Source organism: Hypomesus nipponensis, chromosome 5, assembly GCF_054491055.1.
Source record: "Hypomesus nipponensis isolate SF chromosome 5, ASM5449105v1, whole genome shotgun sequence".
Taxonomy (NCBI): Eukaryota; Metazoa; Chordata; class Actinopteri; order Osmeriformes; family Osmeridae; genus Hypomesus; species Hypomesus nipponensis.
Window position 1 is genome coordinate 12,707,460 of NC_140365.1, and position 25,171 is coordinate 12,732,630.

Genomic DNA, 25,171 nt, shown 5'->3' on the forward strand with positions numbered 1-25,171 from the left:
AATAGTATAGCTGGATTGAGTTATGCGTTGGTCTAAAAGGGAGTATGTATCGATAGTAGAAAACTTGATCAGCAGAGCTGCTATTGGCTGCTCACATAAGTCTATGGCAGCTCACCATGGCCAAAAAGAGTGCCCCGTTTTTTCCGCAACAGAGCCAACAGAGCAACAGCTTGCTGGAAGTTACTCAGAATTTGAAGATTTAATCAGAACGCCAGGGAACACCTGGCAGGGAACTGAAAGAAAGAGGGCTGGCAAAAAGTCGCAGACCAAATTAAATGTATAGGAGTGACCATGTTAAATGTTTTATCACTTATTACAGTAGGCTGTGCCTATGTTTTTGTATTTTTGTACTTCGTTTATCATTTTGAATGTCATATAATATGGTTTCAACAAATGTATGATATAAATGACACCCTCACAAAAAAAACGATAGGCTAGGCCAGGGGTTCTTGACCTTTTTGACCTTGAAGCCCAATTTTTATAGTACAAATTGGCCCGGGGCCCATTAAATATAGGGAGTCAGGCTGAGCGGTTAAGGAATCGGACTAGTAATCTGAAGGTTAGGGTTAGGGCCAAATTACCTTGTGTCTCTGGGAAAGGCACTTCACCCTTCTTGCCTCGAGGGTAATGTCCCTGTACTTACTGTAAGTCGCTCTGGATAAGAGCGTCTGCTAAATGTAAATATTAACTATTTATAGGTTTAATTGACTTCAGTCTTGGTTTGATTTGTATTCAATTATAAACCAAATCCACTTACTGTTAAACAAGCAAAAACCTTGTCAAATAACATTACATGATGAAATGGGATCATCACAAAGACTATTATTAAACGTTTATGTAAACCTACTGTATCCATACTGTATCAAGACACCGAACAGGCTGATAATTCATGGACCAAATCAAGCTGTGTCAAGAAAACATTACAAGGATCAAGTAAGGCTTTTTAAAGGTGACATGACATGAAAACTTCATTTTATGAGGTTATTTAACATTAATATGAGTTCCCCTAGCCTGCCTTTGGTCCCCCAGTGGCTAGAATTTTCGATAAGTGTAAACCAAGCCCTGCGTGTTCTTCTCCGCCTTTGACAAAATGAAGGCTCAATTGCGCTGTTTGAAAATCTCCCCCTAGTGACGTAGATAGGGGGAAGGTTACCTCCCCTCTCTCTGCTTTGCCCGACCTGATCATCTAGCCCGCCCATGAGAAACTGAGCTACCACCGTGCAAGGGCAAGTGCGATATCGGTTTTTCCTGGAGAGAGACATCATGGCGAGCAAACAAACGAAGCATAACAGTTGCTCAGTGCTTGGATATACAAATGCAAGCACACATCTTTTTTTCTGTTCCTTCATCCGAGCCTCTGCACAACCCGTATCTTAATTGTATTTTCGCTGGAAATGCGCCGACACAACTTCCCTAAGTGTTGTATGTCTGCTCCAAACATTTCCTCAACTTGAGCCAACTCAAAGCTGGCCTTGCTGAAATTAAATTCTGGATCATTACTAAATCTCTTTGGTCAAGCTACAAACCTTGGACAAGTAAGTTAACTAACGCTACATCATTTTGTTGCTTTACTGTATATGGTTACCTAGCTTGCTTCTCTTAGAATGTGGCTGTAACATTAGCTCTGCAGCTAACAGCTGAGTTACTGTTGCTAACGTAAAGATAAATGGCATCAAGTGTGTGTGAATACAAACGCTGTAACGCGAGTGTTGTACACTTCTTTGTTATTTGGATAACCGTTCTGCTGTGGGTGTTATGGCTCGCGATATCCGCCTTTCTCCACATTGAAATGACTGAGTGTGCACCCCTGCAAACCAGGGCGATCAGAGGAGAATGGCTAAATTCGAGGTATTTTACAGCAACGGGGGCAACGAGCCATTGCGATACATCCTGTAAACATTAGTGCATGTTGCCGCCCCTCTCCTCCTCATTAGCATTTAAAGCTAGAGACACAGAAAAAGCGCGTTCTGAGGAAAGCTGATTGTGGGAAAGAGACTTCAGATACAGTATTAGGGGACAACTAAGGCCTATATAAAAGCATCCAAAAACAGCATGTCATGTCACCTTTAATAATAATAAAAAAGACCAATAGTAGGATTTTACTTTAAATTAATAACAAATACATTATTTATAAATCATTCAATAAATAAAAACGAGGTGACAAGATAAATGCATTCAAATAATATAAATCTATAAACTGTAAATGAAATTGAAATAAAGTGCAAATGAAACTATAGCCTTATAATCTACAAATCCATTTGAAAATTGCCTCAGCAGTCTCCATTTTTGTATGGCAGAACCAGAATAATCTTTATCTGTGACAAATGAACAATGACAAAAATAATAACAAAAATTAACAAAATTTACATTGTCATTTAGCAGACGCTCTTATCCAGAGCGACTTACAGTAAGTACAGGGACATTCCCCCCGAGGCAAGTAGGGTGAAGTGCCTTGCCCAAGGACACAATGTCATTCGGCATGGCAGGGAATCGATCCACCCTTACGATCCCCTCCACAACAATAATACAACTCCCTTTTTATCTTCACGTCTTAATGAGACACTCGTTTGCAATCACAGCTGCGCCATCACCATGGCAAACAAACAGACACGCACCATGAAAGCATAATTGGGTAAACGTTTTGGAAACTGCCAAAAGAGTTGTATTTCTGACCGCAGACAAATAAAGGATATCTATGGTTTCGGCCAGAGTCTTTTTCAGAGTCTTGGGTCTCGGAAAATATCCGTATTTTTTGGATTGGACGTACAGTTTTGCATCTAGGTTAACTTGTTTGAGGTGTGGATTCTAGCTACATTTCTGTTATTCTCCATTATAATCGAGCTAGCGCAATGGCTTTCCATAACTAAAAATGGTTTGACTTTTTTTCCACCATTGACAAAATTGGCCAAACAAGGTATGTACATTGAGCTTAAAGTGTACATAATCTAGCTAGATCGTTTTTATTTTAGCAAGTTTCACAGAAATCTGCACAAATTGAGGCTCAAGACTGTCATAGCTGACCGTCACGAACAGCCAAACCAGGGCTGGGGTAAGTGTTTGCTGCAGCTGGCGTTGATCCTACAAACAAATGCTTCGTAACTGGAAAGTTTTTACTTTTAATTGACGATATTGAACACGGATGTTAAGTAACCTGTCTTTACTGTAAATATCTTCTCTGTTTTCAATTTGAAGCAGTAAATCTAACACAGTAGGAATTTTCCCACGACATCCGCTCGCTCCGCTTTGACTAACAAATATGTTTTCTCAGTCCACCTACTGTAATCATGGCTGCCATTATAACAGCGAAACCAGGTCACAGTTACGGTTTTCCAGTAATAACTATCGTTCATTACCTAGCTACAAACAAATGCTTTGTAACTGAAGAGTATTTACTTTTTATTGGCGATATTGACAACAGAGGTTAAGGAACTTGTCTTTATTCAAAAGATGGTCTCCGTTTTCAATTTGAAGCAGTAGATATAGCTTACTGTAGAAAGTCTCCCATTAAGTCCTCTCTATAGCTTCATGCCTTTGGTTATTATTCAAGCATACGGTGTTAATACATACCATTCTAAAACTGGTTGTTCCCATCCTTGATTGTGATGGGCTATATTGCGTTCCATGCCGTTGTAAAATCCAGCATAACCTCACAGGTTGTCCTCATAAAATTCTTTAACATTCCATATTACTGCGCATCAAATATTTCAAATTGAAAAAGACGGCAAAGATGTCCATCTGGCTGTTGCGAGGCAACGATTTATGTAGGAACTATACTTTGTAGTAGCGGAAGAATTACGGCTTATTATTACTATTTTGTTTCTAATTGTTTTTATTGATGAAACCATAACAAATATTTGTAGTAACAGTTTTAGAAAAGCAATAAGCCCCGCGAGTCCGTGGTTTACGCTGATTTTAGAAACAGGTAAGGGGGTTTTCGGCACGCCACTTCTCATCGTGCCTAACAACTCCCCTTACCTGTTCTAAAATCAGCGTAAACCACGGCCTCTTAAGGCTTATTGCTGAAGTTTGACACACTTGCAAGAAATGATCCAGTGGTTAGATAGAGCATGATCTTATTATTTATGTATAAAAACTCAACAGGGACAACGACAACATCGGCAACTATGCACTATGGATTATTATTTTGATGTCATCTTAAATTAAGTGTCTGAACAGGACTGGGTGTGCAGGCACACGTGATTACTTTCTCCTCCGTCTTGAACCTGAAACCTAGATTCTAGGTTAGAAATGTTGCAAATGACCAACGGTTGCTATGTTACAAGAAACAAGGAACCAATCCGATTGGCCAACCCTCTTCACTGTTCCACTGTCCTTCCAGAAGTACTTTCCAGCTCTGAAAAGAGTTCCAGCAACAACATTTTTTTTCTGCTAATTTTTCCCTTTTCTCAACTTATTTAGCATCTTTCGGTGACTTCATTTTATAAGGTTTGAAAAAGAATTCAAAATATGAACATAATTCAACTCCCATCTCCTTATTTAACCCGTTAATTAGTAGCGTCACATATATGTGATCGTTCGAAAGCGGGCCCCACAGAGTACCGTCACACATGTGATTCTGAACATTCCAACCGACTATTTTCCGATAGACAAAACTATATGACAAACGCTATAGTATGGCTTCAAAATTTACAATTAGGAGGCTAACAAGTAACACTAGCAGGTAGTAGCATTGCTACGAGTATTATGCTAGGTTGCTAGGTAACAGAAGCTAACTAAAGCTAGCTAGCTTTCGTTTTGAAAAAAAAACTCACTCTGGTGGCAGCGTCGGTAATATTTAGAACTCACTCCTCTAATTAAACCTTCAAATTTTCTGCTAAGACTTTTAACTTTTTTTCAGCCACTTAATCAATTCTACATTTTTCCAGCAAGTTCAAGTCATTCCAGTGTTGTCCTTCTACCTTAAAATTCGTTCAAGCCAGACTTCAGCAACTGGTTTTCTGCTACATTTTCACATTTTCCTGCAGCTCATCTTTCTGAATTTTTCCCCTTTTTATTATGCATTTTTCTTCTTCTTTTCTTCTGTTTTCTGCTCATCTTGCTCCAGGTCCTTTCAAAAATACCTTTCACAGCAGTACCTTCCAACTGCCAGTACTTTTACATTTTTCTTTTTTTCTGTACTTTTCTGCCTTCATCTTGCTGCAGGTCCTTTCTAACATACATTTCAGGCCTTTTGAAACTCCAGCAAAAAAATGTCTGCTAAATGTTCACATTTTTATGCATTGTTTCTATTCTTTCAGATTTTTTTCACTTTTTGTTTTGCTTTTTTCTTCTCTTTACTGTACTTTTCTGCCTTCATCTCGTTGCAGGTCCTTTCTAACATATATTTCAGGCCTTTTGAAACCTGAGCAAATGATTTTCTACTACATTTCCAAATTCTTCTGAATTAATTCTCTTTTTGCATTTTTCTTCTATTTTCTGTAGTTTTATACCTTCATACAGCTTCAGCCCCTTTCAAAAATACCTTTCGGGTGTGTTGAAGTTTCAGCTTATAACTTTCTACAAAACCTTCACTATTTTCTGCTTTTTTAGCATGGTCAGCTATCCCCATTCAGGTTTTCAGCATTCTCACTGCTGTTTCGCAGGAACAGCCTTTAATAGTTATTATTTTTGCCCCTCTAAGGATCAGTCAATATTTGGACTACATAGACAACGCCTGTGTCAAAAAATTGTCTTGGTCTCGATTGCGTTGCTTGTATTTTTATGTACGTTCCGTTGCACGGTTTAGGAGGTAACAAAGTTTTTGTGGCAAAAAGTACCTTATGTCAACGAAGGGTACTCAGTGCTAGCCTACGTCACAACGTCGACAGCACACGTTAATGTGCTGTTGCACGGCAAGTATCGTGCCGTGGTGTACTAGCAGCACATGTACATTTAAGCAAATCAAGACTTGCATGTACAGTAAGTAATGTCACAATAAATAATGTATTTTAAGTCAGCTTGTGTGGTGCGTCGCTGTCTTCAATGCCACAGCCTAAACTTAAAGGGGAAATTGACTGCAAAATCGATTTGACCTTGTCATAGTTGAATAACGACAGTTCGGTGAGTAAGCTGAACATACAGTGAATATCAAAGTCCATTGACACCTCTTTCCTATTCAAATCTCAAAAAGAAAACATTTGGCTGTAAAACGCTAGCTTTTCAACAAAGCTACCGGTCCTACGTAGGACCGGTGATCGCCCTCTTATTGGTTCTGGTCTGTATCTTTGTCACGCCCCAGAATTTACATCCAGACCAGCCCGAGGTAGCATCTATCTCCAATACTAGTTTAGCTGCGCGCTGCTCTATGTAGGCTACTTATAAGGAATTACAAAGAAGAACGTTTTGAATTATAACAAGGATATTGAAAATGGACCACGGTCGTAAATGCTGTGTTCCAGGCTGTACAGGGAAGGCTAGCACTCAGTCTTCCCAAGGAGCCAAACATTCAACAGGCATGGCTGCTGTTGTCTATGAGAAGATCCCGGCGAAGTTCGACACTCAATCATTCATTTGCTCTGAACATTTCACCCAAGACAGTTTTGACTACCTTGGACAATTTCAAGCAGGATTTGCTAGGAAGCTGAACCTGGAAAGAGGTGCTATTCCAACCGTAAGCTCATTGCAACAGCAAGCTACAAGGACAGTATGATGTTGTGCAAACAGTTATTAGCAATGCTTACGTTTCCTATATATAGCATACCAAGTAGAATGCTAAATACGTTTCTACACACATCAAATGACGCTAGACTATCTGTAGTCGGCATTAGAAGGGAAGCTTCCGAAATATAGCCAGAAAACGAACAGCAGTCTGGCTTATTGCTAACGCCTGTCTAGATAATCTATTTGGAAGAACTGGAGAAAGGCAGGTTCTAGATACAGAATACGTTAGCATTGCTAGTAACTGTTACTAGTAACACCTAGACTGTAGGCATGTAAACAAGTTTAGCTTACTAGTTAACGCAAGAGCATAGGTAGAATGTGTGATAATTTAGCCTAGTCTATTGGCAATGGGGCTAACGTTGATTCATGTTCCTGACTGTGTTTCATTGAAATAAATAACCTGTGTAATGAAAATCTACAATTCACGATGCATGTTTGTCCAGATCTTTGTCATGTTATTTTACAGCAAGATATCTAGAGCTAGCCTAGCTAGCTAACTGAAGCTGAGTAGAATCACGATATGGTTTGGTTGCTAAGCTGTAGCCTAACATTCTACCCACCTAAGTCAATCCAGTTTGCTTCAACAACAGAAGTGGAAACAAGTAATGTTATCATTTCAAATGATATATAGTCAATCTGTTGAAAAAAGTGTTGTTTAGACACAATAGATTTATTTGCACGTTTTTATTTCAAGTCTCCAACTTCGGTGTTTCAGCGAGTGCTGCTGTTGGCCGTGTTGTGTTTTTGCTCCCAGCTTCACTCGTTGATAACCAACCAATCAGCGCGCAGCTTATCAAAATATTAATGAGCATACCATAAAAGGAGAAAAGCTAGTGTTTTTTCCCGGGAACATTTCAGAGGATCTGTCAGAGGGCATAGAACAGCACCCTGGCCATTTTCAACCCAACCACTGTTACATACCCTATTCGGAGACCTTAAGGAACAGTGTGAAATACCCAAAAAACCCGGTCAATTGCCCCTTTAATGTCAAAAGAAATATTCTAATTTCTGGTGCTTTCAAACAATCCCTCAGTGACATTTGGCTAGCAACAGCAGCAAGCTTGCTAGTAGCAAACTTCTTTTGAATTAAGTATTTCCCCCTAAATTAATGTTAAACTTTAAGTTTTTGGGGGCATATTTTTTGTTAGCAAACGGTACTGTTTGCATCGCGATTCAATCTGAAATACTGTCTGTGACAATGTTGTTACAGTAGCTTGTTTCAAAGGGGGTTTGCTTGTTTCAAAGGGGGTTCTTAATGAATTATGCCATACGAGTAGGCTAAATGCTTGAAAATATCACTCTAAGGGAAAAACTGAAGGGGATGGCCCCACCTGCAACCAACGCAAGCGAGCACACCCTACAATTTCCCCCAATATTGTACCCTCTCTATTTATTCTGGCACCTTCTGCAACAGGGTTGTCGTTAAAACGGACAAGGCATGTCTGTGACAGACTTCCTTTATCACCTCCGGTTATAAAGTTGAAATCAAATCTTGTTTGCATAAAATAAGCCTGCTCCCGAGCAGGTTTAAGCTAAAGGACTTGTTGCTATAACAGCAAGTCCAGAATGAGTTTCGAAGAACCGAACAATCCAAGATAATGACAAATTGTCAGCAATCAAATCCAGCTAACTGAGTTAGCGACGTACGGAGAACAGGCCTCCAGTCAATTTGAAATCATTCCAACCACACAACTTAAATTCACCTATGTGAGTTGGTTTTATATTTTAATTACAATTTTATGTTTTACAAAATGCACGCTCTTAGTTTCAGCGATGTTGTACTTCGTTATGTTTGATAGCAAACCTCCAAGACAGGTACCGTAGAGTACAGATGCCCCTAGTGGTCTGGAGCACTTCCGTTGTGAGCAACTTGAAATGCAGCGTTTCTGCAAATGTTGTTGTGTTTTCGGCTAATGCTGCGGTGTTTTCGGCTAATGCTGCGGTGTTCTCGGCTAATGCTGCTGTGTTCTCAGCTAATGCTGTTGTGTTCTCGGCTAATGTTGGTGGGGTGAACCAATGCTGTTGTGTTGTCACCTAATGTCGTGGTGTTGTAAGAGGTTGATTGTTTTTTGAAATGCAGCATGTTTATAAATGTTTCGTTTTTGTTAATGTCGTTGTGTTGTGTGTTAATGTTGTTGTGTTTTCAACTTTTGTTTGCTTCACTAATGTTGTTTTGTTGTGCATGGGTGGGCCACCGTAGATTACTTCTTTGAGTCTTCTTGGGTGTGCCTCTACCATTTGGCTAGTTTTCCCATTCTTCTTGATAGATTCTCACATGCTTTTTCTGATTTGATGAGGAGTATTGGTGGATTGCTGGTATTTTGAATGCTGTCCATATTTTGGTTAAGCAACTCAATGACTTGGTGTGTTACAAGTCTATAAATGGTTGTTGTGTTAGAAGCCCAAACATTTTGAAAAAGTGATGGGGAGTCTCAATAATTTGTGTAATGTGTCAATTTGTTTCATGTATTGTAAAGAGAAAAAATTGACACAAATACTTTTCTGAGGATGCATACATATTCAAAGTGGGGAAATGGTACTCCTGGTGCTGTTGGGTCAAGTGCACATAGTACAACAGGTAACAGGGAAACTCACAGGCAGCTGTTTCTCTAGGCAGTTATAGAAGTTCTTGGTCTGGTTGGGCTTGAGTTTCTTAAGGGGGATACGTGTCTCGCCGATGAACTCATTATGGCGGAACTTGTCCTCATCACATACTGAAATCCTGAAAGAAACAAAATATGAAGCAAATTAAGGTTTGAGTCAAGGTTTTGGCGGAAGAATACAAAAAGCATTCACCCATTTACAAGTTCACTCATTTATATAAATCAAAATACATTATTCGTATTTATCAATATACAAAATTGCCACTATAAATAAGATGGACAGAGTGACAAGAAGATGAGACATTAACTTAGTTACATGGGGAGTAACTTGGTAAAGCTTATCTAAATGGACTGTGGGTCCTGTTTCTTAGACAACTTTATTGGGTGTGCTTTGCCTTCTGCAAGGGCACAACCATTGTTATCTCACATATATATTTAGGATTCCTCCGTAAGGAGGAAACCTATTATTATTAGGATTCCTCCGTAAGGAGGAAACCTATTGTTAGTTTTATTATTAGTGTGTTTGCTGCAAGCAAAAACACTATTGTTATTCTGCATACTTATAATTTTTTTGTGAGAATGGTGTTAAGCATTCTCACTATTGCTTTTCAACTTCTCAGTTCTTCTGCCGTTTTTTGGCCTTTAACTAGTCCTGCATACTTTCACCGATTCCCACAATTTTTGTATCAAACCGTTCAGCTCCTTCAGGGGATGTTGGCTATGACTTTTGGTATTTCTCACTTTTATACTTTTTAAGACATTAAGGTTTTTTTGCAAATTATTCTCCCATTAAAAGTATTGGTAAATCCTTTCAAATCATTAAAAAGCTTGCTCCTCTTTCAAACGTAACTACTTTAGCATACAACCTTTACAATGTTCACAAGACATTCAGCTATTCCCAAATGATTCAGCTTTTTCAAATATTCAGCCAATTTTGGATTGTGACCGTTTTAAATACATGAAAAATTTAGCTCCTTCTTGATTTTTATGATTGAGCAGCCAGCAGAGTGGAATTCAACTAAATTGTCAAACAAATTCCTCTGACGTTTATATAGTTTAACTTACAGAAACAAGTTATACCTGTAAAATGTAGGAAAACGTGTCCTCTTTCAGCCAATGTAACTACTAAAGAGCTCACATTTACAGATTTTCAGCTTGGAGCCTTGAAGCGAGAGCAGCCTTTCAAATTCTCTCACTCTATATCTCTGGTTTCGGCGAGTCTTGGGTCTTGGAAAATATCCGTATTTTTTGGATTGGACATACAGTTTTGCATCTTGGTTAACTTGTTTAAGGTGTGGATTCTAACTTAATTTCTGTTATTCTCTGCCCTCGGCGCTTTCGCAATCATAGCTGCACCATCACTGTGGCTTCCACACTGCCTTATTTGTGTGACTCACACATTTTAAAATATATTTCAGCTTTCGGGTATTTTTCTCATTTCTGTATTTTCAGCAGTAAAAAAAAGAAATTCTTTCAAAAAAACGTTCAGCTCCTTCAGGAGATGTGTGCTATGTGTTTTGGTATTTCTCACTTTTATACTTTTTAGAATATTAAGGTTTTTGTGTAAATTATTCTCAGTTTAAAAGTATTGGTTAATACTTTCAAATCAATAAAAAAGCTTCCTCCTCTTTCAAACTTAACTACTTCAGCATAGTTTAGCTGGAGACACCATTCAACCTTTAAAATGTTCACAAGACATTCGGCTTATAACTTTCTACTAAATGTTCACTATTTTTTGTTTTTAAAGCATGTTCAGCTATCCAAATTCAGGTTTTCAGTATTCTCACTGCTGTTTCGCAGGAACAGCCTTTTCTAGTTTTTTTTTTTTTTCGGACACGTTTTTTGCTCGCCTACTCCTTTCACACCGTTTAAGTTATTAAAGTTTAAAGTGCTTAAAAAAATGAATGGGTTTCAATGGTTCAGAATTTTCAAGTCAAATTCAATTGTGACGTCATGCACTGACAGAACTTTTTCTCACCGAGTCAATTTTTTACACAGTTTAACACTTTCTTGCCTGAATATGCAGACTTTTTCAAATACGAGCAAATGTTTTGTAACTGAAAATTTTTTACTTTTAATTGACGATATTGAACACAGACGTTAAGAAACTTGTGTTTACTCTAAATATCTTCTCCGTTTTCAATTTGAAGCAGTAAATCTAATACAGTAGGAATTCTCCCACGACATCCGCTCGCTCCACTTTAAGAAAAACATGTTTTCTCAGTCCACCATATATTAGACAGGTGTAGCCGAAGGTTTTAGACAATAGCTATTATTTTTGGCTGTAAAATAAGGACACAGGATTCATTTTAGCAACACAAAATAGTTCTCAAACTGTCATTTATACATGTACCTAAACATTTGAGACAAGTATTGGTGCATTACTATACTCAAGAGTGAATGTAGACCATGAAATATGGTACATTTGTAGAAAATATGCTTATACTTTATGAATTGGCACCAGCAAAATTAAACATACACATTGTAAATTTAGCAAAACTGTGATGTTTTATACATCAAAATGTTCAGTAGGCACAGTGTAATCACAGAAAGATAAAAAGAAAGAAGCACACTGGCCCAAGTTGGCTGAAATGACTCAAAATGCTACCCCGTCACTTAATTCTGAATAATGTCAAACATTTGACAATTCTACAATAGATTCATTACAGCTCAAAAACAACCTAAAATACAACACAGCGCATCTTTACTCATCAGTATTATCCCTACTCGTCAGTATCATACTCATCAGAATCATCTTTACTCATCAGAATCATCCTTACTCATCAGAATCATCCCTACTCATCAGTATCATCCCTACTCATCAGTATCATCCCTACACATCAGAATAATCTTTACCCATCAGTATTATCCCTACTCATCAGTATCATCAGAATCGTCCCTAATCATCAGAATCATCCCTAATCATCAGTAACATCTTTACTCATCGGTATCATCCCTTATCATCAGCATCAATCCTACTCCTCAGTATCATCCCTACTCATCAGTATCATCCCTAATCATCAGTATCATCCCTAATCATCAGTATCATCCATTAGCATCAGTATCATCCCTATTGCTATAGTCAGAGCTGTCATCCCATGTAGCCCTTTCCTCTGTTTCTTGGGTAACATTTGCACAGTTTTGGCACCGACAAATCAATACAAGAAAGTCTTGCAGACATACAGGAACATCTTCCAGACTCACATTTGCCTTGCTTGCAACTGCAGTGGACTACCTGCAACACACTTTCAGGGGCAGGATTTCTAGTCAAGTATTTTATTGTCAGATGCACAGAACAACACAAGGTCAGACTGTTCACTGAAAAATTCTTAGGACAAGACAACGCAAAGCAACCTGGCATAACATAAGTACACAGAACATAGATTACATCTATGATAAGCAAAAACATAATAAACCTCTAAATACACAAACCACATAATAACCTATACTAACCTTATAAACCTAAGCTAACCTAAGACAAGTGAAGTACAATAGTGCAATATAGCTGATAGTGCAACCAGTAGCTGAAAGTGGCAGTGTGTAAATGACTAGTGAGAAGTGTATCAGTGTCCATATCAATGTTCATTCAGAAGCCTGATGGCCCTTGGAAAGAAACCTCTCTCTCAACGTCAGGAAGACCAAGGAGATGATTGTGGACTATAGGAGGCGTCATGGGGAGGAGCATGCACCCCTACACATCAACGGATCCAAAGTGGAGAAGGTCAGCTGCTTCAAGTTCCTTGGGGATGAACATCAGCAATGATCTCACCTGGTCTGTTTACAAGGTGGTCAAAGCGGCCCGTAAACGCCTCTTCTTCCTGAGGAGACTGAAGAAGTTCGGCATGGACTCAGTCATCCTCACTAACTTTCACAGATACACTATAGAGAGCATTCTGACCGGTTGCATCACAGTGTGGTATGGGAGCTGCACAGACTGGGACCGCAAGGCCCTATGTAGTGTGGTCCGTTCTGCTGAGTTCATCATCGGCAGGAAGCTCCCAGCCCTACAGGACACCAACCACACACAATGCCTCAGGAAAGCTGGCAGGATTCTAAGAGACTGTTACCACCCATACTTCAGTCGCTTTACCCCGTTGCCTTCTGGCAGGCGTTACCGCAGCATTCAGTCGCGCATACGCAGACTGGACAACAGTTTCTATCCAAGGGCCATCCGGCTTCTGATTGGACATTGATGTGGACATTGATTCACTTCATACTAGTCACTTTACACACTGTCACTTCAGCTACTGGTTGCACTATTAGTAACATTGCACTAATGTATTTCACTGTACTTCACTTAGTTTAGAATAGGTTTATAGGGTTAGCAATAGGTTATTATGTGTATTTAGGGTTTATTATATTGTATTTTTAATATTTATCTGTATATTTAGGAGGTTTACGTTATGCCAGGTGCTTACGTTGTCTTGTCTTAAGAATTTCAGTGCCCAGTCTGACCTTGTGTTGTTCTGTGCATCTGACAGTAAAATACTTGAACATGAACAAAGTTAGAGTGGTCCAGGTTAAAACTGCTACCTATATTTGTAAATACAGTCAGGTATTCATCTTTCTCACAAGCAACAGAAAATGCCTTTCTTTTGCCTTTGCCATAAATGTCAATGAAACGCCTGTAGCAAGTGGAGTGAAACCCAGTGTCTTCGGGAACATTGTCAACTTCTAGACGATGTTTGTAAGTTTCCACTATTTTCTGATTCTTACCCTGCAAGCCGAGCCACCATTTTGCCCGGTTTCTGAATGTATCCCACCGTGTGCAGGTAAAATACTTTGTTTTTTCTTTCTTTTTGGACGTGAGATGCATAGCATTCCCAGCTAACCACGTTGCGGCAACGTTGCCAGTAGGTGCTCATTTGGTAACCCGCGACGTTACTTTCTGGCAACGTCGTGGCAACGTTATAAAGGGAATGTTGCCAGTTGGTCCCATGGACAACGTTTGCCACGACGTTGTACCTTGGTCGGCTGGTTACGTTATTTTTAGACCTCTGGGCAACGTTGCCGCGAAGTCGTACCTTGGTCGGCTGGTAACGTCAGTTTTAGGTCCGTGGGCAACGTTGCCGCGACGTTGTACCTTGGTCGGCCGGTTACGTTAATTTTGGTCCCGTGGACAACGTTGCCGCAACGTCGTACCTTGGTCAGTTGGATACTGTTTTTTTGGTCCCGTGGACAACGTTGCTGTGACGTTGTGCCTTGGTCGGCTGGATACATTCATTTTGGTACCATGGGTTAAGTTGCCGTTAAGTCGCTCTTTGGTCGCAGGACAACGGATCTCGAGTGCAGTGGTTTATCCATGGAGAGATCACACTGGACTGCTCTCAGTTCTGACACTTTTGTAATGTAGCCATAGTCTACATGAATTTCAATCACACAATATTAAATGTTGCACCCAGCACGTATAAATGTAGACAATGTATGTAATTCATGTGCAGCTCAGCCCCAGCATGGTCATACATTTTTTCATATGCAGGAACATAGCTTTAATAAATAAAAGACTGAATTTGGAATATAATTATTATATTCTTAGCCTTAGGCCTATATTAAAATATAAGTATTTCATTCTTTACATGTACAAAAGCAATCAATGTGTGATGTGTAACATGATTAAGCAAACATTCTTTGGCCAAGCGATTCCGAAGTTTCATATCCAAAGACAAGTCATCACAGAATATTACAATTCTTCCTTAGCAAACCTAGGTTTGCTCAGTCTGCCCCTGAGCAAAAACTTTGCGCATGCCCATTTCAACGCATCTCTGAAACTGGGATTTTAGAAAAGAGTTTGCAGGGATTCAAACTGAATGCATGGATTTCAACTGGAAATTAGCTACTAGGTTTGAAATTTAGGCTATTTAGCCTGGTTATCTGTTTCAGATTCACATTGTTTACGTTAGGATTTTGCTAGCTACTAGTATGTACTGTAGAAGTAAGGCTAAACCCTCCAGAAAGTTATGTTTAGATACTGAAAATACATACATCAAAGTTTAGCGTCTCACAAATCACCCACAAAAGAATCAGTGAAAATAAACATTCAGAACTGTTAGAAAAAACCTTGTCCGAAAATAGTTTATTTAGCCCTGGATTTTCAAAGACTGGAGCTAGCGAGTGGCTAATCACGTTTTGATCAGTCGGTCATGGCATGCACTGCAATGGCGTCTATAAAAGTATCATGTCACATCTGTTTTTGGATAAGTTTATTTGTTTTAACCTTAAGATGCGTGAGTTCTAAATATTTCCGACGCTTCCACGAGTGAGTTTTTTCCAAAACGGCAGCTAGGTAGCTTTAATTAGTTTCCGTTACCTAGCAACCTAGCATAATACTGGTAGCAATGCTCCTCCCTACTAGTGTTACTTGTTAGCCTACTAATTGTAAATTTTGAAGCCATACTATAGCGTTTTTCACATTGTTTGTCTATCGGAAAATAGTCGGATGTAATGTTCAGAATCACACGTGCGATGCTACTCCTTTTATATCAATATCAAAATGCTAATACTATGCACTTAAACTACATTCCACTTTCATTTCTGTACAGAGTATCCTACCACAGTGACACGGCCTAGCACTGTGTCCCTGGGAAATTATGGTAAAGTAATGAATGACCGTTTTTAACAGTGACAATAATTGTATGAACCATGGCAACCCTAAAGGCTATGTTTTGAAGCAAAAGCATGACTTAAAACTTTTGCATCACCAGACCCCTAGGTGTCAACTCTGGTCTGGTGGAGGAGAACACATATGGGGTCCAGGAAAACAGCTGGCAGCCAGGCAAGTGCAAATAGAAGACACTCAAAGCTTCTCAATAGCATTGCCAACTCATTGTAAGGCATACTTAAGTTGTTCTGATCGTGGCAGGGGGATACATATTTGTCAAAACAACAAATATTGTCTTAGTAATGCTTTGTATACAACCATTCAAGGTAACGTGTTATTTACATCAATGTTACAGCTAATCTAGAAGAACCACAGTGTATGCCAATCATGTTAACTCTTGTGAACTTGTTTTACTTGTCTCTATGACAGACACATTACAGTTTATGTTCCAGAAGATGGAGACATTGGAGGAGAACCAGCAAGAGGCTCTCCTATTCAGGTGACCTACAGGTGGCCCAAACACAGGCTGACCTTGAGGAGCGCCTTAAGGTGCTGGAGTTCCGAAAGAGTGGTAGGTGTTTTGAGATGCCGTGAACTATGGCTTACACGCAGTGTTCAACGTTCAAATTGGTGCTAACAATAAGTTCATGACTTCTAATTGCAGGTGCTGTGATTAAGTGGAAGGCGGGACTAGGAGAGAAGGCTGTGGAGCTCCTCACAGTGTAGACACTCAAACACGCCCCGGCAGCCCATTCAAAACATGCCAGGGGAATGAATCATGATTGCAGCTTCCCAATCCAACCTTTCACATGGCTATGTGACCAAAAACTAGAATCCCATAATATTTGATGATGTATATTATTCTAGATGTGATTTTTTTATGACTTGTATAGCCCCTTTCATACGTGCAATTATGTTGATAGGACACTAACTTATTTTGTGCTTCATTGTCAGGGCCAACAGACAGGACCTGTAGCGGGGACTGGCAGAAGATGTTCATTCACTGTTTGGCGCTTTGTTTGAAATAAAATGACTACGTTACATGGAAATGCTGCCTTGTTTATGATTAGCTTGAGTTAGGCTACAGACCACACAAACATAGTCCTCCTGAAGTTGGCTATGTAGCCTATTATACAAGAACAAGTAGCATTTGGGGCAAATGAGGTCTGCATATGAACCACCCAAATATAAGCAATAGAATTGAGAAATATAGGTTAGTAATTAACGTCACAGTTACAGACTGGCAACGTCGGAAAATAATGCAACGACGTCGCGGTTACGGACTGGCTGTACAAGCTTCTGCTTGCAGAATGAATGACACGTATAATACAACTTTAGAAGTCTGCTTTATTCGTGGCGTGCCTGTAGTATCCAACGTCTCGCTCTGTTATATCCTACCGCCCTGCTCCCCGGCCCCCTTGCGGTAGCCTCATCTCCATGCCCATAACTTTACGCCATTGACTAGACCCAGTTACATGACATCTTCCTTTTGAACTGTAGGCTAATTAACAGCATAGAGCTAACAGGGTACAGCATCTCTTCTTAAGAAAATGAACAGTTTACAATGGAAATAAATTCTAACAGTACATGACTGTAACTCAAGCTCTCAGCTGTTGAGTTGAAAGTTATGACTCCTAAGACACCTTTTATAAGCCCTATCATTAGCTTCTGTAAATGCTTATGACTAAACAATATCCACATAAAAAGTGTTTTAAACCATGAACATCCACATCTCCTTAAACTGTTAACAATAACATCTGTGTTTTCTTTTAGTTTCCCCACATTTCACTTCCCCTCCCGTTTTTTTTTTTTTTCCGTCCTTATTCGTATTTGAGAATACGGGGTAACCTGAGGTAATGAGGTAGACTACTCATGTACCTCCATAGCTGCTGGAGATTATTCTGCTCCAAGAGGCAAGCTATGTGTTAATCACAAAGTCTTTCAGTCTCTCTGGTGAAGATACACGAGCCTGAGCAGGGGGCTGTGCCATGGGCCCCAGTGGAACAGTCTGTCTAACAGGTGATGGTGGGGCATGTTCAGCCACCTGTGTGTCCTCTGTCGTGTCCGGCTCTTGTGTAGGAGGGAACGTCGGGCGCAAGTGTCGCCTGTTCCTTCGCAGTGTCCCATGGTCCGTGTGGATCAGGTAGGACCTCGGAGTTGGGTGTGGCATTCGGACTGTCCCTGTTGTCGTCCAGCCTGACTCACCATCGAGTTTCACTGCCACACAGTCACCTGGATTGAGAAGCAGAAGTGATCTGGCGCTGTGGCGTGTGTTGTAGGCACGCCTGTAGCTACTTTTGGCCTTGGAGTCAGCTTGGCGCACTTTTGCAAGGTTGGGCCATTTTGGAGACAGTACCTTTTCGACTGTAGGCACTGTTGTTTTGATCTGGCGGCCCATCATCAGCTGGGCAGGACTGCAACCCGTGGCATGCAGCGGAGTAGCTCTGTAGCTCATGAGAGCCAGGAACGGGTCAGCCTGCCGGAGAATCCTTTTCGCCGTTTGCACTGCCCTCTCAGCCCCCCCATTGGACTGAGGGTAGTGGGGGCTGGAGGTAATGTGTTGAAAGTCATAAGTCACAGAAAAGCGTTTAAACTCCTTACTTGAAAACCGTCCTCCATTGTCTGCGCGTAGCTCGTCTGGACACCCCCACCTGGCAAACATGTTTTTCAGCCTTGCACAGGTGGTCTCACTCGTCATGTCAGGTAGATGGGCTATTTCAAGATAGCGAGAGAAATAATCAATAACGACCAGATAGTTCGGCTTTGCATACTCACAGATATCCGCTCCAATCTTTTGCCAGGGCCTTTGTGGTAGAGGTGTGGTTATCAGAGGCTCTTTCCTCTGTGTTGGTCTGACCTCCATACATTCTGGGCATGATGTCACTAGGTCCTGAATCTCGCTCTCCAGACCAGGCCACCACACGCTCATGTGCGCCCTCTCGCGACATTTAGTGATGCCCTGGTGCCCATCGTGCAGACGTTGCAATATGTCACTTCTCATGCTGTGCGGGATGACAATACGGTTGCCATAGAGCACAAGACCTTCTGACACAGACAGTCCATTCCTCCACTGGTGGTATGCTCTTGCTTGAGCTGGAATGTTATTCACGTGTTTTGGCCAACCTTCGATCACCTGTCTGCTCACCACTCGCAGTTCTCTGTCCATGCTCGTCTCCTGCTTGATCCTGTCCAGCTTCAGCTGAGATACGGGCCATGCTGCATGAGCTGCAGCTTCAAATGCTGAGACATCACATATTAGTTCACACACTTCACTGTGTATGAAGGGTAGTGGCTGTCTAGATAGTGTGTCAGCTACTGTCAGTGTTTTCCCCAGAACATACTCTGCCGTGGGGTTATACCTCATCAGGCGCATAAGTAGGCATTGGCACCTCAGGGGAACTGCATCTAAGTCTTTATTGTTGATCAGAGGAACCAACGGTTTGTGATCTGTGTGCACTGTGAACTCATTTAGGCCATACAGGTAAGTGGAAAATCTTTCACAGACCCAGACCACAGCTAGAGTCTCTTTTTCTATCTGCGTGTAGCGCTTTTCTGTATCAGTCAGTGCCCTAAAACAGAATGCTACTGGTTTCAGTCCCTCAGGGTGTTGTTGCAGTAGCACACTACCCAGCCCATAGCTACTTGCGTCCGAACTCACGATTGTAGGCTTGTGTACATCATAGAAGGCGAGAGTTGGTGCGGTGGTGACGAGTTGCTTTACTCTCTCAAAGGCGTCTGCTTGTGCAGCATCCCAGATCCAGGTTGTGTCATCTTTTAGCAGGTCATTTAGGGGTTGTAGTGCATCTGTCAGGTTGGGCAGGTATCTCCCTAGATAATGGACCGTGCCCAGGAACCTTCTAAGACCTGGCACATCCTCTGGCGGTTGTAGCTCTGTGATAGCACCGACTTTTGCGGGGTCAGGCCGGATGCTGGCTCTGTCGATGAGATGACCTAGGTAGTTTAACTGCCTATGACGCATGTGACACTTTTTGTAGTTTAGATTTAAGCCTGCGTTGCCCAGTTGTTGTGAGAACATTTTGGAGCCTTTCCTCATGCTCCTTCTCATCCTGTCCATGAACAAGAATGTCATCCATGTAAATTTCGACTCTTTCCAGGCCTCTGAGCAAGGTTGACATTTCTCTCTGGAATATCTCCGGTGTGCTGGAGATTCCAAAAGGGAGTCGCTTAAAGAAGAACCTGAATGTGGTCAATTTGGCTGTATCACGCTCCAGCGGGATCTGCCAAAACCCGCTTTCAGCGTCAAGCAGGGAGAACACACACGATTCTGCCAACCGAGGCAGTATGTCGTCCACTGTAGGTAGGACGAACCTCTCCCTCTTAACAGCTTTGTTGAGTCGTTTGAGGTCAACACAGATTCTCACATCCCCAGTCTTCTTTGGGACAGGAACCATTGGAGCGCACCACTCTGTTGGCTCTGTGATCTCCTCAATGATGCCACATTTCTCCATCCTCTCCAGTTCAGCTTTGACTTTAGGAAGCAGGGGTGCAGACACTCTCCTCGCCGTGTTAACTGCATATGGTTCTGCGTCCTCTCAAACAAATTCGCACTGGCTTTATGTTGAAGAGTCCCAAATCCTGCCCAAACGTGCTTTGGCACACCTGGACTTCCTCTACTCTTTGTACTAGTCCCATTGCCACAGCCACGTTTCGACCTAACAGGTTGCTACCATTGGCTGTTTCAATCACATGGACCTTATATTTGTAGAACTGGCCTTTGTATTTCGTTAAAGCTACAAATCTCCCCAAACAGCTCAGTTTACCTCCAGGACTGTCAAAGTCTCTGTCGTTCTTTTGTAGTTGGGGCAGGTGTCTGAGCTGGTGATATGTTTCTTTTGAAATCACTGTGGAATCTGCACCAGTATCGATCTTAAAGGAGAGAGGTGTCCCACAAACTTTCAGTTTTACTGTCCAAGGTGTAGTGTTGTTGTCTGAGATGTAGGTGTACGCTTTGACTTCACCTAAAAAACGTCCGTCAGACTGGTCGGCATCCTGTTCCGTTATAGTCAGTTCATTTACCTTGGCAGAGTGACACACAACGGCATAATGTCCTATTTTCTGACAATTCCTGCATTGTACAGTTTTAGCCGGACACTGAGCATGTTTGTTGTCCTTGCCACACCTGTAGCATTTTGTGTTGGGTGGTTTTCCGCCTCTGTCGCGATATCCTCCTCCATGAAAGCTGCCGCTCTTTTCTTCTCTACCACCGTGTGGCTTTGAAGGCCCCGCGCGTGCATGATTCCGCGCCACTTCACTGAGGTAGTTAGCTTCAGTTGAGCTAGCTATAGCCTGCTGGCTAACTAGGCTCTTTATCTGCTCGGCCTGTCTCACCATCTGCACTGCTTTGTCCAGTGTCAGGTCTGCCGTCAGCTGTAGTTTTTCAGACATCCCTTTGTCCAAGATCCCTATAACCAGCTTGTCCCTTATGTTTTCAATCTTTGCTGGACCAAACTGGCATGTCTCGGCTAGCTCGTATAGCGTGCGGATATATTCCTCCGCTGATTCACCTTGCTTCTGTGCCCTAAGGTGGAAACGAGCCCTCTCGTGTATAACGTTCACTTTCGGAACAAAATAACTATTTAGCTTGGCCAACACAGTCTCGTAGTTATCATCTTTTTCTTCACCCACGAAAACAAAAGTGCTGAAAACTTGTTCGGCCTCCTTGCCCAACGCATATAGCAGCGTGCTAACCTGTACGACACCGCTCTTGGTGTTTAGCTTAGTAGCCGTTCGGTACCGTTGAAAGCGTTGCCTCCACTCCGGCCACTGCTCCGGCCGTGTAAAGTCCATCGGTTCGGGTGGGTTGAACTTCGCCATTACTCAAATCCCACTTCTGATACCATGTACAAGCTTCTGCTTGCGGAATGAATGACACGTATAATACAACTTTAGAAGTCTGCTTTATTCGTGGCGTGTCTGTAGTATCCAACGTCTCGCTCTGTTATATCCTACCGCCCTGCTCCCCGGCCCCCTTGCGGTAGCCTCATCTCCATGCCCATAGCCTTACGCTATTGACTAGACCCAGTTACATGACACTGGCAACGTCAGAAAATTACGTTGCTAGGAGGTTGCGGTTACGGACTGGCAACGTCGGAAAATAACATTGCCACGAAGTCGCGGTTACGGACTGGCAACGTCACAAGATTACGTTGCGGCAACCTACTGGCGCCCCACAGATGCACGGTCCCGCAACGTCGCCAAAGACGTTGCGGCAACGTATGTTTGGTCATCGCGTGACGTTGCGACAACGTAAGGGCAACGTAAATGTGTTAGCTGGGTTGTTTAAAATCCTTACCACGTAGTTTTGAAGGTCTCGCCTTAACTTCCTTGTTTTCGCTACTTGATATTTACGAGATTGATGGAGAAAACCTACCTCAGACTCTTTAAATATTGTTACAAAAAGCGGCCACTTTATTGGTCTAGCGGCAAGCACATGATGATTTCCTCATCACTCATGATCAAAATATAATTACGCGATGAAAGAACTAGTGCTGACTTTAAACACTAATAAAAAAATAACTGCAGGATTCCACATGGAGAACTTTTTTTCTCTTGCTCAAAACCAATAGGTGTTTTTATCAGAATCAAAGGAATGCAGTGCCCCTTATATGGGAACGGAATGAAACGAAAAACGGCTTCACTTTACGGCCTATATATAGGATCTTTCAAAACAAGCCTCTTTCATTCGTCATTTGCCTGAGAAAGCGACCTACGTTAGCCAGGCTAGTTTCACTCGGTCAGCCTATTTAAAGGTCTCTGACAGTCAGAATCACTGTTTACAGGCAAAGGTCGAGCTGGTCTTTGGTCTGATGTGTATATATTGACCAGTTTAGAGCTAAATACTCTTGCTAGAGCCTGTGTTTTGAGTGACTTCGCATGGGTTTCCAACACATTTGGATTCAAGTTCAAGTATTGCCACTGCATTTCAGTCAAAAAAAAAGTCTGTGTCAAGTGTAGATGGGAAAAGCTTTATTTTTCACCACTGACATGGACCCTTTTTTCACTTTTAAAGGACATGCAGAGGCCTGCTCAACAGAGTGCAACAGAGCATAATGAGAGCAACAAGAGAGGATGAGTGTAACAGAGGATGCAATAGAGAATACTGAGGGCAACACAGACCCCTGGCTGGACAGCTTCTCTTTCGCCCTGCCCCCAAGACGGCTTCATCCAGCTGGCCTGCCCTGCCTGCCTGCCCCTGCCTTGATATCTCAGAAGATCACAGAATTACAGCTGTTTAAACTTCAGCCAAATCTTATTAAGCTTGCCACAGAACAAATGGCTTACTTTTCTATACAGTAACTGACCACAATGGTTCTCAACACTGAGAATAGCTCAGTAGGCTAAGACAGTGTACTGCAAAGTCACAAGTTCAAATCCAGCCACAGTCTTTTGGCCAGTCATAATTTTGATTATCTATTTAGTTAAACAGGATGACATCATTCTGATATACCATGTTTAATTTCACCCTGAAATGTCAACTGTTTCTTAACCTTTGTCCCAAAGCTGACCAAAGCTAATACTCAAATCACAGTTGGAGCACAGCTAGATAATCAGCGTCAGCGCCCCTTGGGTACCCAGCATGCAGTGCAGTATGTCAAATTGGCAAAGACTTGTGGAAAATAGTGCGGTTACAACAGCCGTGCGAGGGATTTCAGTTGTTGTGTTTGTTCAGGTAGATGTTTGTAATATTATTGTTTATCAGTTAATATAATATTGTTGGTCACCCTGATTGTGCATGTTGTGTATTTTAATAGGACCAGAGAGTCGGCTGCTATACTGACATAGGCTATTCTCACTAGGAGCTGAACATTATCTCTGCCATTGCCCGGTTGCCCACATGACTATTGTTAATTGTGCATTGACTGAGATTCTGGAAAGAAATCAACTCAATAAGCGTGACAATATCTGCATTTTTTCAGCCATCTTGGGGAAAATGGTTTTTTTGGACCATCCCTAAACCTCATGTGGCCGCCGCAGCATTTCTCCCTTGGCATGACCTGTGCTGGGAAAGAGGGAAACAGCATGGATGGAAGTTGTGTGGGCAGATGTGACTTTATATTGGGTGAAATGGAATAGGAAATGCAATACAAAATGGCTGAAAGGGTTGTATTAATGTAAAGATGACATCATTCTGAAGTAGTACCATGTGCAATTTCATGCAATTTGACATTGAAATGTAGACAGTTTCTTAACCTTCGTCCCAATACTGACCAAAGGTAATACTCTGCCCTTTCTATTCATAAAATCTCAACAGTTGGTGTGTAGTAAGTAAGTAAGTAAGACTTTATTTATATAGCACATTTCATACAGGAATTGCAGCTCAAGGTGCTTTACATAAAATCAACAAAAACAATAATACAAGTGATAAAAGTAATAGATCTAAAACATATAACAAACCAGACTAGCCGCACTATCTGCGGTCTCTCAAATCCGTCTTGGATCCGAGCTGCCTCGTGCAGTTTCCAAACATATAACAACCCAGCCAAGCCGCACTCTATCTGCGGAGTAAAATTATAATAATAATAGAAACTACAGAATAACAAAATACAATAACTCAACAAAAATTGATAAATTGTAACACATAAGCAATAGTGCAAGTCAAACACAAGCCGCAATCTTTGCGGGAATGCAAAGCAAATCTGTCAAAACAATAATATAACTACTACCAGTTGTAAGGCCCTCCTGAGATGAAAATTTGTTAAATGCTTTGGTAAAAAGGTAGGTTTTAAGCTGTCTTTAAAAAATGTTTAGCGTATTTGCTTCTCTGATATTTATGGGTAATTTATTCCATAGTTTTGGTGCGTAATTGGCAAAGGCAGCATCACCAATCTTCTTATGGCTGCTTCCGGCGACCTCTAATAGGCCTGCATTTGATGATCGCAGTGTTCTAGCTGGTGTGTAGTTTATAAGAGAGTTAGCAATGTAGCTAGGTCCTTATCCGTGTAGAGCTTTGTATGTGAGGAATAGGACCTTAAAGTCAATTCTGAAGGGAACAGGGAGCCAGTGTAAAGTAACTAGGACAGGACTAATGTGTTCTCTCCTTTTAGTTTTGGTTAATAATCTAGCTGCAGAATTTTGAATGAGCTGTAGTTTTTCAGTGTTTTTTTTGGGAAGACCAGCGAAAAGTGCGTTACAGTAGTCCAGCCGGCTGGATATAAAAGCATGAATGAACTTCTCTGCATCATTTTGGTCTATGAATGGTCGTACCTTTGCTATATTCCTCAGGTGAAGTAAAGCAGTTTTGGTCACTTTATTAATGTGGGAGTTGAAATTCAAACGAGTCCAGGATTAC

General features: G+C 41.3%; 1 protein-coding gene and 1 long non-coding RNA gene across 3 annotated transcripts in view; one reads left to right on the forward strand and one right to left on the reverse strand.

Annotated features, from left to right (window-relative positions):
* Positions 1-25,171, reverse strand: part of doc2b (double C2-like domains, beta) — a 303,902-nt gene that overhangs the window by 87,399 nt on the left and 191,332 nt on the right. For both annotated transcript variants that reach the window (XM_084698130.1, XM_084698129.1), the window contains one exon: positions 9,256-9,382. In XM_084698130.1, the coding sequence (XP_084554256.1) occupies positions 9,256-9,382 (127 nt within the window). The remainder of the gene's footprint in view (positions 1-9,255; positions 9,383-25,171) is intronic.
* LOC146288744 (uncharacterized) lies at positions 973-16,900 on the forward strand. The gene is made up of 5 exons (XR_014755161.1): positions 973-1,535; positions 15,803-15,853; positions 15,965-16,035; positions 16,291-16,432; positions 16,526-16,900. It is a non-coding gene; the product is annotated as an uncharacterized LOC146288744 (long non-coding RNA).